The 12872-nt window shown below is 39.7% G+C and overlaps 1 protein-coding gene across 1 annotated transcript in view; it reads right to left on the bottom strand.

The window, feature by feature from the left end:
- The window catches only part of RYR3 (ryanodine receptor 3), a 265043-nt gene that overhangs the window by 44788 nt on the left and 207383 nt on the right, over window positions 1-12872 (bottom strand). Inside the window, exons 72-76 of the mRNA XM_083743873.1 lie at window positions 8580-8594; window positions 4855-5025; window positions 3046-3105; window positions 2091-2222; window positions 532-644 (exon numbers count right to left, since the gene is read on the bottom strand). Coding sequence (XP_083599999.1) covers window positions 532-644; window positions 2091-2222; window positions 3046-3105; window positions 4855-5025; window positions 8580-8594 — 491 coding nt within the window. The remainder of the gene's footprint in view (window positions 1-531; window positions 645-2090; window positions 2223-3045; window positions 3106-4854; window positions 5026-8579; window positions 8595-12872) is intronic.

The following is a 12872-nucleotide window of genomic DNA, read 5'->3' as shown; positions in this document are numbered from 1 at the left end:
CAAGTAAGTGGGTAAAATATTGCAGCCTGGCAATTCAAAAATATGTGAATGGCTACTGAAAAGCAGGCACCACTGAGTTCAATGACCCACTTCCAAGTACATTTCTTAGATTGCAGTTCACTGTTTTTAAACAGCTGGGGGCTGCAAAGGATTAATACAAGACTTTCTGATATTCAGAAAAGCAACGAAAAGGTAATGAAATGTAATAGAAATGTATTTTTGCAGTGCTAGTTGAGGTTAGAATTAATTTTGGATCCTAGTGTGCTATTAGAATACTGTTAAGACTGCTTTACAAAATGCTTCTGCGAGTCTTGTGTTCTACCTATTTCCATTTGAAACAGAATGAAGGATTAGAGCATCTCTTTTACAAAGACATATGATGCTCTTCTAATATGGCTCAACAGGAAACTTTAAGAAACTGGCTGAACTTTCAATACCGTGTCACAGAAAGCATGTCAGGTAAGAACACCCACTGTTCTGAAGCGCAATAGCAAGAGTCTCATGTAAAAAGAAAAATTAAAAGTTATGTACCTTGGCAGATTATACAACGGTGCCATCCTGAAACAAGCCACAACAGCTCTTTTACGTTGTTTTGACAAAAGTTTGTGCCAAACTGCTTTCTTTGATCTTAATGGTTGCTCAACCTATGGAAAAACACTATTGTAAATAACAGCTCCAGTTCAGCTGATGTCATCTGTACGTCTACGATGGTAGAAAATACACACACACATACATGCATGCACAAAACACACAAGATTAAACCTAACCTCACACTGGAGAGAAAATCACATCAAGCCAAATGTTTGGCGAAACAGAATAATCTTTGGGGTTCATCTGAAAGCCATAATAGATGGAGGCAATTTACCTCTCTAGGGACTGAATTCTGATCTACCTTTCCCAGGAAAAACTGCAGTGGACACACCACTCAGAGATGTGCAAAAATACTCCTAAACAGGAGGCTAGAGGCAGAGCTGGATCCAGGAGTATCCATATATTGAAAACCTGGGGTTGCATCCTCTGCACTCACGGCACCTGTGGAATCACTTGTAGGACTTCCCATCCCTGTGCATTACACAAATTTGTCCAACCTTTCAGAGCAGATTTGGAGGGCACACAAGGGAGGAAATAAAGTTCCAATGCATGAGCAGAAGTTATTCCATAAACACAATGAGTTCGTGGATACAATGCCTTGTCTTTCAGCAGAAGTGCAGCCCGTCCAGAACAGGCTGAGCTTTCCCAAAGTTATAAATGTTGACATTAGAACTGCCTAGTTGTCACCCCTATATCTACCTTCTGAGGCCCTTCTTTGTGAGGTCTGGAGGGTGGGAACACGAGAACAGGCCTTCTCTGCAGTGGCTCCCTGTCTATGGAAGGCTCTCCCCAAGGAACAGATAGGTAGCCGTGTTGGTCTGCCATAGTCAAAACAAAACAAAATCCTTCCAGTAGCACCTTAAAGACCAACTAAGTCAGTTCTTGGTATGAGCTTTCGTGTGCATGCACACTTCTTCAGATATCTGAGTGTATCTGAAGAAGTGTGCATGCACACGAAAGCTCATACCAAGAACTGACTTAGTTGGTCTTTAAGGTGCTACTGGAAGGATTTTTTTCTCCCCAAGGAAGTTTGCCTGGTGCCTTCATTATACACCTTTAGGCAGCAGGCAAAAAACATTCCTTTTTAACTAGGCCCTTGGTTGATCTGATTGACATCCTATGCCCTTTTAAAACATAGTTCTTTTTGGGGGGGGTTATTGGGTTGTTGTTTTTATTTTGATTATATATATTTTGGATTTTATGTTGATCTTTTATGTGAACCTCGCTGAGACCCCTGGGTATAGGGTGGTATATAAATTCAATAAATAATAATAATACCCTGTATGCTAAGTCAGCAGTATTACCCTTCATATTGCAGACAGGCGGCTAAGGCTGAGAGTAGCTTACTTAAGACTAGCTACTGAATATATGTCAGAAGCTAGATCTGAACCAGGGACTCCCCAACTTGAAAAATAGTCTCTGTTACAATATATGTGTTTAGATAAGAACTCCATGTTCTGCTGTGAAAATATATAGCTGATAGATGAGATCCCTTTCACCTGCTCCAGATGATACACAGCTGCTGAGATCCTTTGCACACGCTGCACTATTTTCTCAGGATCAACAGGTTCATCAGCTTTCAAGACATCCTTGTACAAATTCAACTGCCATTTCACAGCTGGGTCATCTGACTGCAAATAACACATACGATCTTGTATCAAAAATGTTTAAAAATACTTAGCAGACTTATTGAAATAAACATTTGAGGGGGGAATAAGAAATAAAATGCCCCACTCTTACACAGCAACCCTATACTTCAATTATGTCAGGCCTGGGGGCATGGGGATATGATTGTCATATCTTATACTCACTCAGCCTAAAAGATTAGGAAAAGCATGCCACTGGGAAAATTCCAAAATCAGCTCTAACTGCACCCTACCCCACTAAAAGATAAGCAGAAAATTGTGATCCAAAGGTTAGAGCAAATAATAGTGTTTTTGACAGGAGCATAAAGGAGAAGTAAAGCTGTGTATGTATCATCTGCATATTACTGACAATGCACTACAAAACTCTAAATAACCTGACCAGCAATTTCATGTAAATATTAAACACAATGGTGGATAAAATTGAATCCGGTACTTAAGGCTCCACAGTGCAGAGCTGGATCCCCAAGCACCTATGAAAACAGTCGTCCCAGCAGGACAGCAACTGTCATAAAGCATTGCCACCCACTCCCAACTCAGACACCTTCTCCAGAAGAATACCATCATCAATGGTATTAGAAGACACTGACAGATCAAGGAGCATCACTAGGGACACACTCCCTAGAGGTGATCATACAGGGCAACAAAGGCAGTTTCTATACCAAAAGCACAGAAGTGTGTCTGCGAAATCCTATAGCCCTCACAGCCTGCATAACCTAAGCAAAAGATTGCCTTGTTAAACATCTAAATGTTTTAAAACTTTGCCTAATGCTAAAAAACGTTTCATCTGACAGACCTTTTTGAATATTACCTTCTCCTGCAAATGCAAATTATTGCGTAAATGCTCCTTCACCTCTTCTTCTGTGTCTTTCTGCATACAAATATAAGCATATGTTAATCTGTGCCATAATAAAAGTTGGGCTAACTTATTAAATTATCTTTCCAGAAAGCAAATATCCTGGTGATGAGACAGCCCGCAACCATCTACAACTGGGCTGCAAAGTTTTGCCAACAGAATAATTATATTGTAACCCAGAAGAGACAGGAGGATCCAATTTCCCTAGGGAAGGAGTGAAGATTGCGAGAGGCTGTGAGAAGCAGGGAGAGTTCTGAAACAGCTGGTGAGAAAGTCTTGTATGTTGATATTTATGAATTTAGTAAGTGAATGTTTCTGACTGTTCTTCTTCCCAATTATTATCTATATGTTTTTTAAACACCAAATCTGGTCCATTTGTTTTCTTGGAATCCAATCTGGAAGAATAGCTGGAAAGCTGAAAACAGGATCCTAGACAGCTGCCTCTCATCAAGAAGCAACAGCAGGCAACACGTACATAGGATTCCGTGTGGAAAATGTGATAAGAACTGTAGGTGTGCAAAGCCAAATTCATTTTTTATGCTCATATCTGACCAATCCCTTATTCAATAAGGGTAACTGTTTGTTTCATAGAATCATAAAACCGCAGAGTTGCAAGGACCCACGAGGGTCATCTAGTCCAACCCCCTGCAATGAAGGAAACTTTTACCCAATTTGGGGCTTGAACCCATGACCCTTAGATTAAGAGTCTCATGCTCTAGCAACTGAGCTATGGCAAACGTAAATGAAATATGTGTAGCTAATGTGAGATATTTCCTCAGTTCCCACAACTGGCCCCATTTTTCTTACATACATCTGATGATACGGGCTCTGGTCCAGGACAGCTTGGGTACTGTAAATTTGCTAGGATGCCTTTAAGATGCCATACAGGGCCATCTTTACCCAGAGGTGCAAGGTGCACCCGGGCACCAAATTCTAGGGGGTGCCCACCGCTGAAGCCACCTAAGCTCTTAACTGCGAGCCATGGATGATTGGGGTCAATGGGTCATTTCCGTTCTCTTTTGCAAAACAGCTGCAGAACCAATGTATCTGGCGCTGCCCCCTAGTGGTGTCTTTCATTTTCGCATGATTGCAAAAATGGAAAGACAGAGTTATCGCTGCCATTTTTTTTTCATGTTAGTGGTTTTCGCTGCTCCCCTCCTTAAAAGCTCAACAACTTTGACATGCCCCCCCCCAATTTGGGGGCGCTGGACGGATCTTTGCACCCTGGCGATGCATGTGCTAAAGACGGCCCTGATGCCATACTATTCTATTTGTTATGCCATATTCTATGCATACAGTAAATATGAGCATGCCACTGTGTCTTTAAGATCTATGAATAGCTTTCCAGTTCAGGCAATAAGTATTTAATCAGTCAAGTGCTTTGGTCTAGCATTCATTTTTCTAGATGCATTTGGACCAATGAATAAACCGGTTTGCCATATGGAAGGCTTGTTCATTGTTTCTCGCAATGTTGAGATGCAGGCGTTGCAGCGAGGGCATATCCTGATACTGCATAGCAACATGTGCATTTTGAGAATCCTTGTATTAGAACAGGCATAGGCAAACTCGGCCCTCCAGATGTTTTGGGACTACAACTCCCACCATCCCTAGCTAACAGGACCAGTGATCAGAGATGATGGGCATTGTAGTCCCAAAACATCTGGAGGGCTGAGTTTGCCTATGCCTGTATTAGAATCACAATCCCCATGTGGTTGCTGGATTTTCAAAATTGAACACTATTAACTGAGCAAAACTTCGACTTACACAGCTGTATCTGAACTTAGCAAGAGATATCAGTTCTTGATCTCCAGGCGTACACATATTCAGTCCAATGGGAAGCATTTTTTTAAGTGCAGCTACAATTAGAGAAGTCTGTATTGAATATAAATCCCCTCTACGTTTTGATTTCTTTCGTTCTTGATCATGACCTCCAGACTAAAAGGGAAGATACATACAAAATATATTGTGTAGTTATGTGATTCATTCATATTAAATAGTTATTTCCCCTAATTATCCAACCAAAGCTAGACTTTTATATTGACATATTATATGTAATATATATATATATATTTAATGGCTAAACTTGGGAAAATATAAGTGAACCAAAGAACTGCTGTGGAAAATGCATATTATTTTAGTAGCACTTCATGATTTACTTCACCACAGAAAATCTAAGAATACACATGTTGTAATTTTCTACAGTCTACACATCTCCAAAAACACATACATACACATACGAATAACATCTGAAACGGATAAAAGTTTTGACAATAAGCTTTGTACTTTTAGAAGACAGTAAGTGTTTCTAACATTCTGAGCATTCTATGCATGTATGAAATGTATCTGCAATGCTGCTTTTTTAAAAAGTCTCATGTTTCCTATATATGAATTCAATAAAGTCATAAGCCTATGAGTTTGTACACTAGAAAGCTACTTTTCATTAACTCCATTGTTGATAAAAAAAGCAGGTAAATGTATCAGACTACACTGTCAGCAGCTTCAGTCACCCAGAGCATAAGGAAAATGAGCCCTAGGAAAGAGACAGTAAACAGGTTGCACATCAACATCATATCTGTCCTATTCTATCCAAATAATGTAAAATAAAACTTTTTATTTAAGGCAGCAGATCAAAGCTCTGAGCAACAACAAGGTCATCATTAGCAGAATCATACTATGAACAAACTTACACTAAAAAGCCACACAAAAAATGACCCCTTCCTGAATTCCATGCTTGAAATAGACTCTCACTGGCCACAGTGAGAATTTGCCACACACATGAATTCAGAGCTGGGCTCATAGCATTTCACTGCTACAAACAGCAGGCACTTGCTATAAACCCTCCACATCTTATTGCCGCTGCAAATGAAAATTTAAGGCCCTGAGTAAACTGTACAAGCTTGTTATGCTGGTACAGTAAGAGCTGTTAGTACTGATTGTTTGCAAACAATTACCACACGGTTTTTATTCTAGGAGAAAGAAAAGTCTAACAGTGCACGCACTTTGGGTAAATTGTTGCAAAGCTCTCATTTTTATGAAAACTACCAAAGCATCTAGCCATTCCTATATGTTTGGCAGTTCAGTTATGAACAAAAACATGATGTGGTGGTTTTTCTTCAGGGACCGACAAATGCAGGAAATATTTTGCCTCAAAGCTTTGCTTGTCAAAATGCCTTAGAAAAAGTTTTCTACAGTAGCAATGAAATAATGGCTCTATATTTAATGACATTAATTTGTACTCTACTTTGATAGCAGACAAACAAATGCCACAATGTATCACGGGGACCCAGTGGCGTCACTCGTCTGTTAATCAGGGGAGGTAACTGGTGTAACACAGGAGGTAAGTCAGTCCTAGTTTTTCATTCTTCTGTTCCTTGGAGGACAGGTTTCTCCAGAAATGATTCCCCGTTATCTACTTCAGTATGAGTGAGTAAGAATGTTTAACATAAACACAGTAAAGGGGGGGGGGAGAGATACATTTTAAAAGTGAAGAAATGCTCCATTCTGTCTCTGCCACCAAATTTCAGTCTTTTAAAGTTGCTACTCAGTAAATCTCAATTTACAAAGATAGAACTGGAAAGTCACAGAACATCATGCTCTGTTCATGACGGTAAGGGAGTGGGTTGTGCTTTAAAATTATCTGTTCATATTTATTCTATACTAGCAGAAACCCATCAAGGGTATCTGTCCTTTCTTTCCACTCATCACCCTTATTATTAAAGCAGGGAAGCTCTTTACTTACTTTATAATGAGGGCTACAATTTGATCTGGTGTAAATGTAATGCTGAGCTATAGACTACTGATAGGTTTGGAATGTTTGCAACCCACCTAACTAAGCAAAGTTCATCAGGCAGCTTACATTGAGCTGCTTCACATGTAAAGCTAAGTCCAACTATGGCTTAGTGCAAAAGTGTTAGCATGGGGGGTTCCCAGAAGAGACTGCAGCTGCAGCACTCCTCTCCCAGACTTGCTGCTGCTACAGTGCCATAAGGTAAGCCATGGTTTGGCTTAGTTACGAAGGTTCCCAACCTGGCATTTGGGAAGGCTTTCATGGGCACCCTCAGGCAGCTGCTCCAGACTCTGAGCTTTCATTAAAAGAAGAAAAAGGTCTAAATTTCCAAGAAAGAAAATTATGAAGCAAAATGTGCAAGTACCCTTTGAAGCAATTTCTGTGAAATGAGTCAACCTTTGTTTTTAGTGAATAAGTGAAGTCAGAGCTGTGATTGATAAGTGAGTTGTTTGGACCAGGCAAAAGGCATTCCTGGGGTTGCAACTTTACTTTTGTTTTATTTCCTAGTTATTGGATTCACCCATTTGCTGCTATCTTTGCTTTGCTTTGCTCCTTGCCAGCAATGTGGAGCAGTTGGCAGCAGGCAGCATCTTGAGAATTTATTTTTTTTAAATGTGGGTATGGGGAAAAGAAAGTCGGGAATCCTACCACTGCTGTTGTGTTAGTTTTGCTACCTCCTGGCACAAAAAGCAGGCATCTGTTTGAGAGCGTCCTTGGTTAAACATGGGGGTGGAATGTCCTTGTTTCGGCTGAATGTCCTATAGCAGGATTGTTCCAAAGTTGTGGTTGGTGGTTGTTGTTTTTTGGAGGGAAGAGCCCACGGCAGAGGCGTCATGATGACAATGGTGATAATGACCACCTTTTCCCTAGTTGTTCCCAAGTCGTTGTGTTTTGCCAGGGCAGATCCAGCACAGAGGCATCATTATTACCAATATCATCATCAACTTTCCCCCGGATTGTATGCAACTAAGCTTACTCAGAGTAGACCCACTAAAATTAATGGCCCTAAGTTAGTCAAGACCATTCATGTCAATGGGTTTACTCTCAGTCAAAGATTGTAAAATACAATTCATAATAACTACATTTTTCCTGATTGTTTCCAAGTTGTGGGGAAATTTTTAAATAAATTTGGTACAAGATGCGTACACTGATTTTAGTGTGATCCAATTTTATTTTGTATCCGTAAGTCTTGATTGCAGGGAAGGAGGGCAAAGAGGAGGGAGAGAATAATTTGATAAAGTAATCTAGATATTTTAATGGACAATCATAGCAATGACAAGCACAGTACATTTATTACTACTACTACTACTACTACTACTACTACTAGTTCTAATGTTTCTAATTTCTAATGTTAAAAATCCCAATACATTAATGAGTCACTTTTCCAATTAAACACTTTTTCAATTAAAGATACTAAACTAATTTACATAAAATGAGGATGGTAACAGAGGCAGAAGAGAGATGTTGTTGGGCCATATTCTTCCCCATGAAATCAATACCCAGGCCTGTATAGAAAAGTGTGTAGGAGTATAAAAACAGATGTTCTGGCAAAATCTGCCTAACTTTCCAATAGGATTTATACTGGGCAGAACATGTACCTTCCCTTTGTGACGCCACTGCTGTGATCAATGGAAAGAATGCTGAGAGCCTGGTCATCTCTAAAACTAAAACATAAAGACACATCATGCACTTTGACCTGTACCTTTACTTGCATGGCCTGTATGAAAGAAAAAATACAAGGAAAAAGTAAGTAAACTTGATGAAAAGATGGGAATTTTACAAGTTAATTAGAAACAGTATCTTCTTTTTTTCAACAAAGTAGCTATAAAATACCTTGCATTTACAATGAACCATCAACATGTGTCATTATGTGCTTCCTTAATAAAATAAGGAATTACTGCATTAGATTAATTTCTTCTATTATTACGTTTACTGAGGGTTAAAAATAAAGAATATACTGAGGATTACCAATGGCAATATATTTTATTCTATATATATTATGTAAACCCCCATACTGCTGTTTTAGTCAGTTTAGAATAAAGGAAAACCATAAAGAACAATACATTTACTATCTTTATAATCTTTTAATATTGATGTTTAGTAATATGACTTGAACTTAATACTAATGAATGTTTGACAACACACACTTACCAATTTTTTTAGCCTTGTATCTGTTAACAAACAATATTCACAAGAAATGCAACAAACCAAGTGCTTTTGCTTTAACATGGAAAACTAATGTTACATGAAACTTTGTGCAGGTTACAGAAAGTTTGATTCTGCAATTATTTCTCGACCTCCTCTCCTTTTGGCCTTCTTGGGCACTTTAAAATCCCACGATTCAAAGCTAGAAGTTAAGGACTGAGGTCTACAATCACATCTACTTTTCCCAAATATATTTTAATTTGTAGAAGATAAAGTTGAATACTTTTGTCCTATGGATTTCAAGCTCTTGCTAAACTTTGCTTGCTTTCCCTGGAGAGACTGATAGACAGTTTCAGCCACCTGGCCAAAGTCAGCTCTTCCATGTAGCCTTTAGGCTAGACTGAATGTATAAATTTTATTCCTAGTTTGGCTTTTTTCTCTCTGCTCCATCTGTGCTCTGGATCCCCCCCCCCCAAAAAAAAAAGCTTTTAAATGCTAGATATTTGTTTGTTGTATTTTTAAACTTTTCCTGCTTTGACTGAAATTTATTTTTATCCTATAAGGTGTGATACACATTTCTTAAAATAAGATAAATCCCCTACTTTTAAAAAATGGGACTTACAAGTGCTTAATTCTGACTGAATTGTGCCCTAGGAGTGTCAAAGAGAAGGGACTGTGCACAAAACGGTAGTATAAAAAGAAAAAGGAAATTTCCTGAGAATGAGTTGCTGTTATTAAGGGTCAAACTAGAGAGGATGTTAATGCAACTTAAAAGGTAAAGGTAAAGGGACCCCTGACCATTAGGTTCAATTGTGGCCAACTCTGGGGTTGCTGCGCTCATCTCGCTTTATTGGCCCAGGGAGCTGGCGTACAGCTTCCGGGTCATGTGGCCAGCATGACTAAGCCCTTCTGGCGAACCAGAGCAGTGCACAGAAATGCCGTTTACCTTCCCGCCGGAGCGGCACCTATTTATCTACTTGCACTTTGACATGCTTTTGAACTGCTAGGCTGGCAGGAGCAGGGACCGAGCAACGGGAGATCACCCTGTCGCGGGGATTCAAACCTCCGACCTTCTGATCGGCAAGTCCTAGGCTCTGTGGTTTAACCCACAGCGCCACCTGCGTCCCTTTAATGCAACTTACATGTGCATTTAAAAAATGTACATAGCAACCATGAAAGGGTCCACAGTATCACAACTGAAGCAGAAGGGAAGGGGTTTAACTCCTCTCACCATACCCTGACAACAATCCCCCCCCAATCCAAAAGCTATTTACATTAAGAGAGAAGCCTTTAATGCAGGGGTCCCCAACCTGCGGCAGTAGCCCACGGAGGCCATTTAACTGGCCCCCAAGCCGCCCCTGAACTGAGCTGCCCGCTTGGCGAGTCCCTGCATGTTGCGCTAAACCGGCCTCACGGCACAGGGACTCTCTTCCACGGCTCTGGAAATCGCATCTGCGAAGGCGAGATTTTCAGTGTCTGGGCATGCACAGAAGCGTTTTATGGCACCGTGGACATGCACAGACACGATTTTCGGCATTGAGCTGCGCCAGTCTGGCCGAAGGAGGATCTCTGCAGGAGTGATCTGGCCCATGCCTGGTAAGTCTTGCTGACCCCTGCTTTAATGGCTTTCATTCTGATTCAAATAGCTGGGAAGTGGAGGGATTTTAACTGAGATCACCTTTCCTTCTTCAATCCATGCCCATAATGGCACAGCTAAAGACACCACTTGTCTTTAAAATGTAGTTAATCAATGGACTGATTAACTGCATTCATTCAATCAATGCCATGTCAATAGTTTTGTCCTTGTATTATAATTCAAAACATTTATCTAAAGATGGTCATGGAAAAACGGTGTTGATAGTCCTGCAACATTAATTACATATATGTTTAACTGGAGCCATTAATATTAAGCAACAACAGTAGACTTCACACAGGAACAAGTCAGAAAGAGGACAACAGTATAGCACTCACAGCTCTTACTATATAGCAATACGTCGTGGGCTCTTTCTAATTTTTTTATGTTCATTAAAAACTCTGAGCGTGAAATAAGTGAGATTCTCTCTCACACATTGCTTAGCTAACATTTTGGATCGGGGTCTGTTCATTTGGGGAGTAAGTAGTGGAGCCAGTCAGAAGCTGCCGAAGCCCTGTGGGACGTTAGGGTTCCAAAAGAATGTTTGCAAACTGGAACAATCACTTCCGGGTTTGTGGCATTCAGGAGCCAAAACGTCCGAGTTCCAGAGTGTTCAACAACCAAGGTACGACTGTACTTGAAAACTGGATTATGAATGCCTCTGGATCTATTCTTCAGTGCATCTTTATTTCTTTAGCCCATAAAAGTTATACACTAATGTGTGAAACTGATAGCAGTGGGGGGGCACTGTATAAAACCACAATATTGGAGAAAATTTACAAAGCCATATTTGGAGCACAGAGATATTTGCTGGTTTTTAAAACTGTTATGTCACATGATGTTAATTCTTTACACTGTTATATACTGTAATAGGTGATTCGTCTTGTGAAATTTGTCAGGTGCTTCTTGCCTTAGGTAATTCGGTCATCCCTGTCAGCTAATAACAACTTAGATAAATAAAGTTAATTGCTGTGAATTCTGAAGGTAAAGAAGTGGAACCTGCGTCCCTCCAGATGTTATGAGACTCCAACTCCCATTAGCCTCAGACAGAATGGCCAATGCACATAGATGATGGGAGTAGTAGTCCAACAACATCTGGAGGGACACAGGTCCCCATGCCTGGAGTTAGAAAGTCCTTCCCCAGCCTGGAAAGACCAAAGTTCCTTCTGCCCTAAAATTCTATCCTTCTACTGAATGAACAACAAACATTTTGAAAACATTGTTGGGTCTCATGCACAAATTCACAAAGCCTACAGCCCTAGAGCACTCTGAGACACAAATCCTACCAAACAAAGTAGGATTTACTTCTAAGTAGACATGCATAGGATCAGAATCAAAGTGTTTTCCTCATCTTAGGCTGCTACCTATGTAGGTAAGATTACATAGGTAAAAGTTAAAGAGCAAACACCTTATAAAATTTATAATCTTCATTTACCAGGATGCTTTAATACTGAGCCTTAAAACAGTGATTTCTATTTGAAGTTTCTGATTTGCACACCTGAAAGCTGTGTAAGGGAATGGGGTCCATGATTCAAAAACAGTGTATTGAAATACATGAAAAAATGAATCTGGGAAACTATATTTGGAGGATAGAGGTACATTAAAGCATTTCTGCAAAATATTTAAATATGCTAAAGCTAGATAGCCTAAAAAGAGTGTAATGTTTATATGGGGTTTGTTCTTTCAATTTTTGTGCCAGTTATCAAACCCAGACTCTCCACTTCTGAGTCAATTAAAACAGTCAATTCCTATTTTGGATTCTGCATGAAAATGTGTTGTGTGAATATTTTCTTTTGTTAGAACCCCGACCTAGTACATGTGATTGTGCATAAAGTTATGGGCTGAAATCACATATACCATAACAAGTTAATATTTACTGCTACCAGTTTTGTCAGAATTGGACACCTGTTTGGGAGGGATGAAAAGGTGCGTAGAGGCTAAATTCGGGTTGACCTTGCTCCCCACCCCATGTCTGCTGCCATATTATGGGCATTTAGAGATCAGACTTCAATCTGTTTGTTCCAAAAATGTAGCATGACTCTCAGTATATAAATTTGGATTTAATTTTATAAAGCCATTCAAATCAGTTGTAGGATTCAAAATTCAAGATACATTTCTTCTTGTCTGCTCATGTCTGAGGAATATAAAGGAATATAAATGTATATATCCTGAAAATCTGAGTATGCATTTCAAACATACTTTTCACATGCAACTCTT

Source organism: Podarcis gaigeae, assembly GCF_964106915.1.
Source record: "Podarcis gaigeae genome assembly, chromosome: 1".
Classification (NCBI taxonomy): Eukaryota; Metazoa; Chordata; class Lepidosauria; order Squamata; family Lacertidae; genus Podarcis; species Podarcis gaigeae.
Note: the sequence above shows the minus strand (reverse complement) of the source record. Positions and strands in the feature narration are given on the sequence as shown.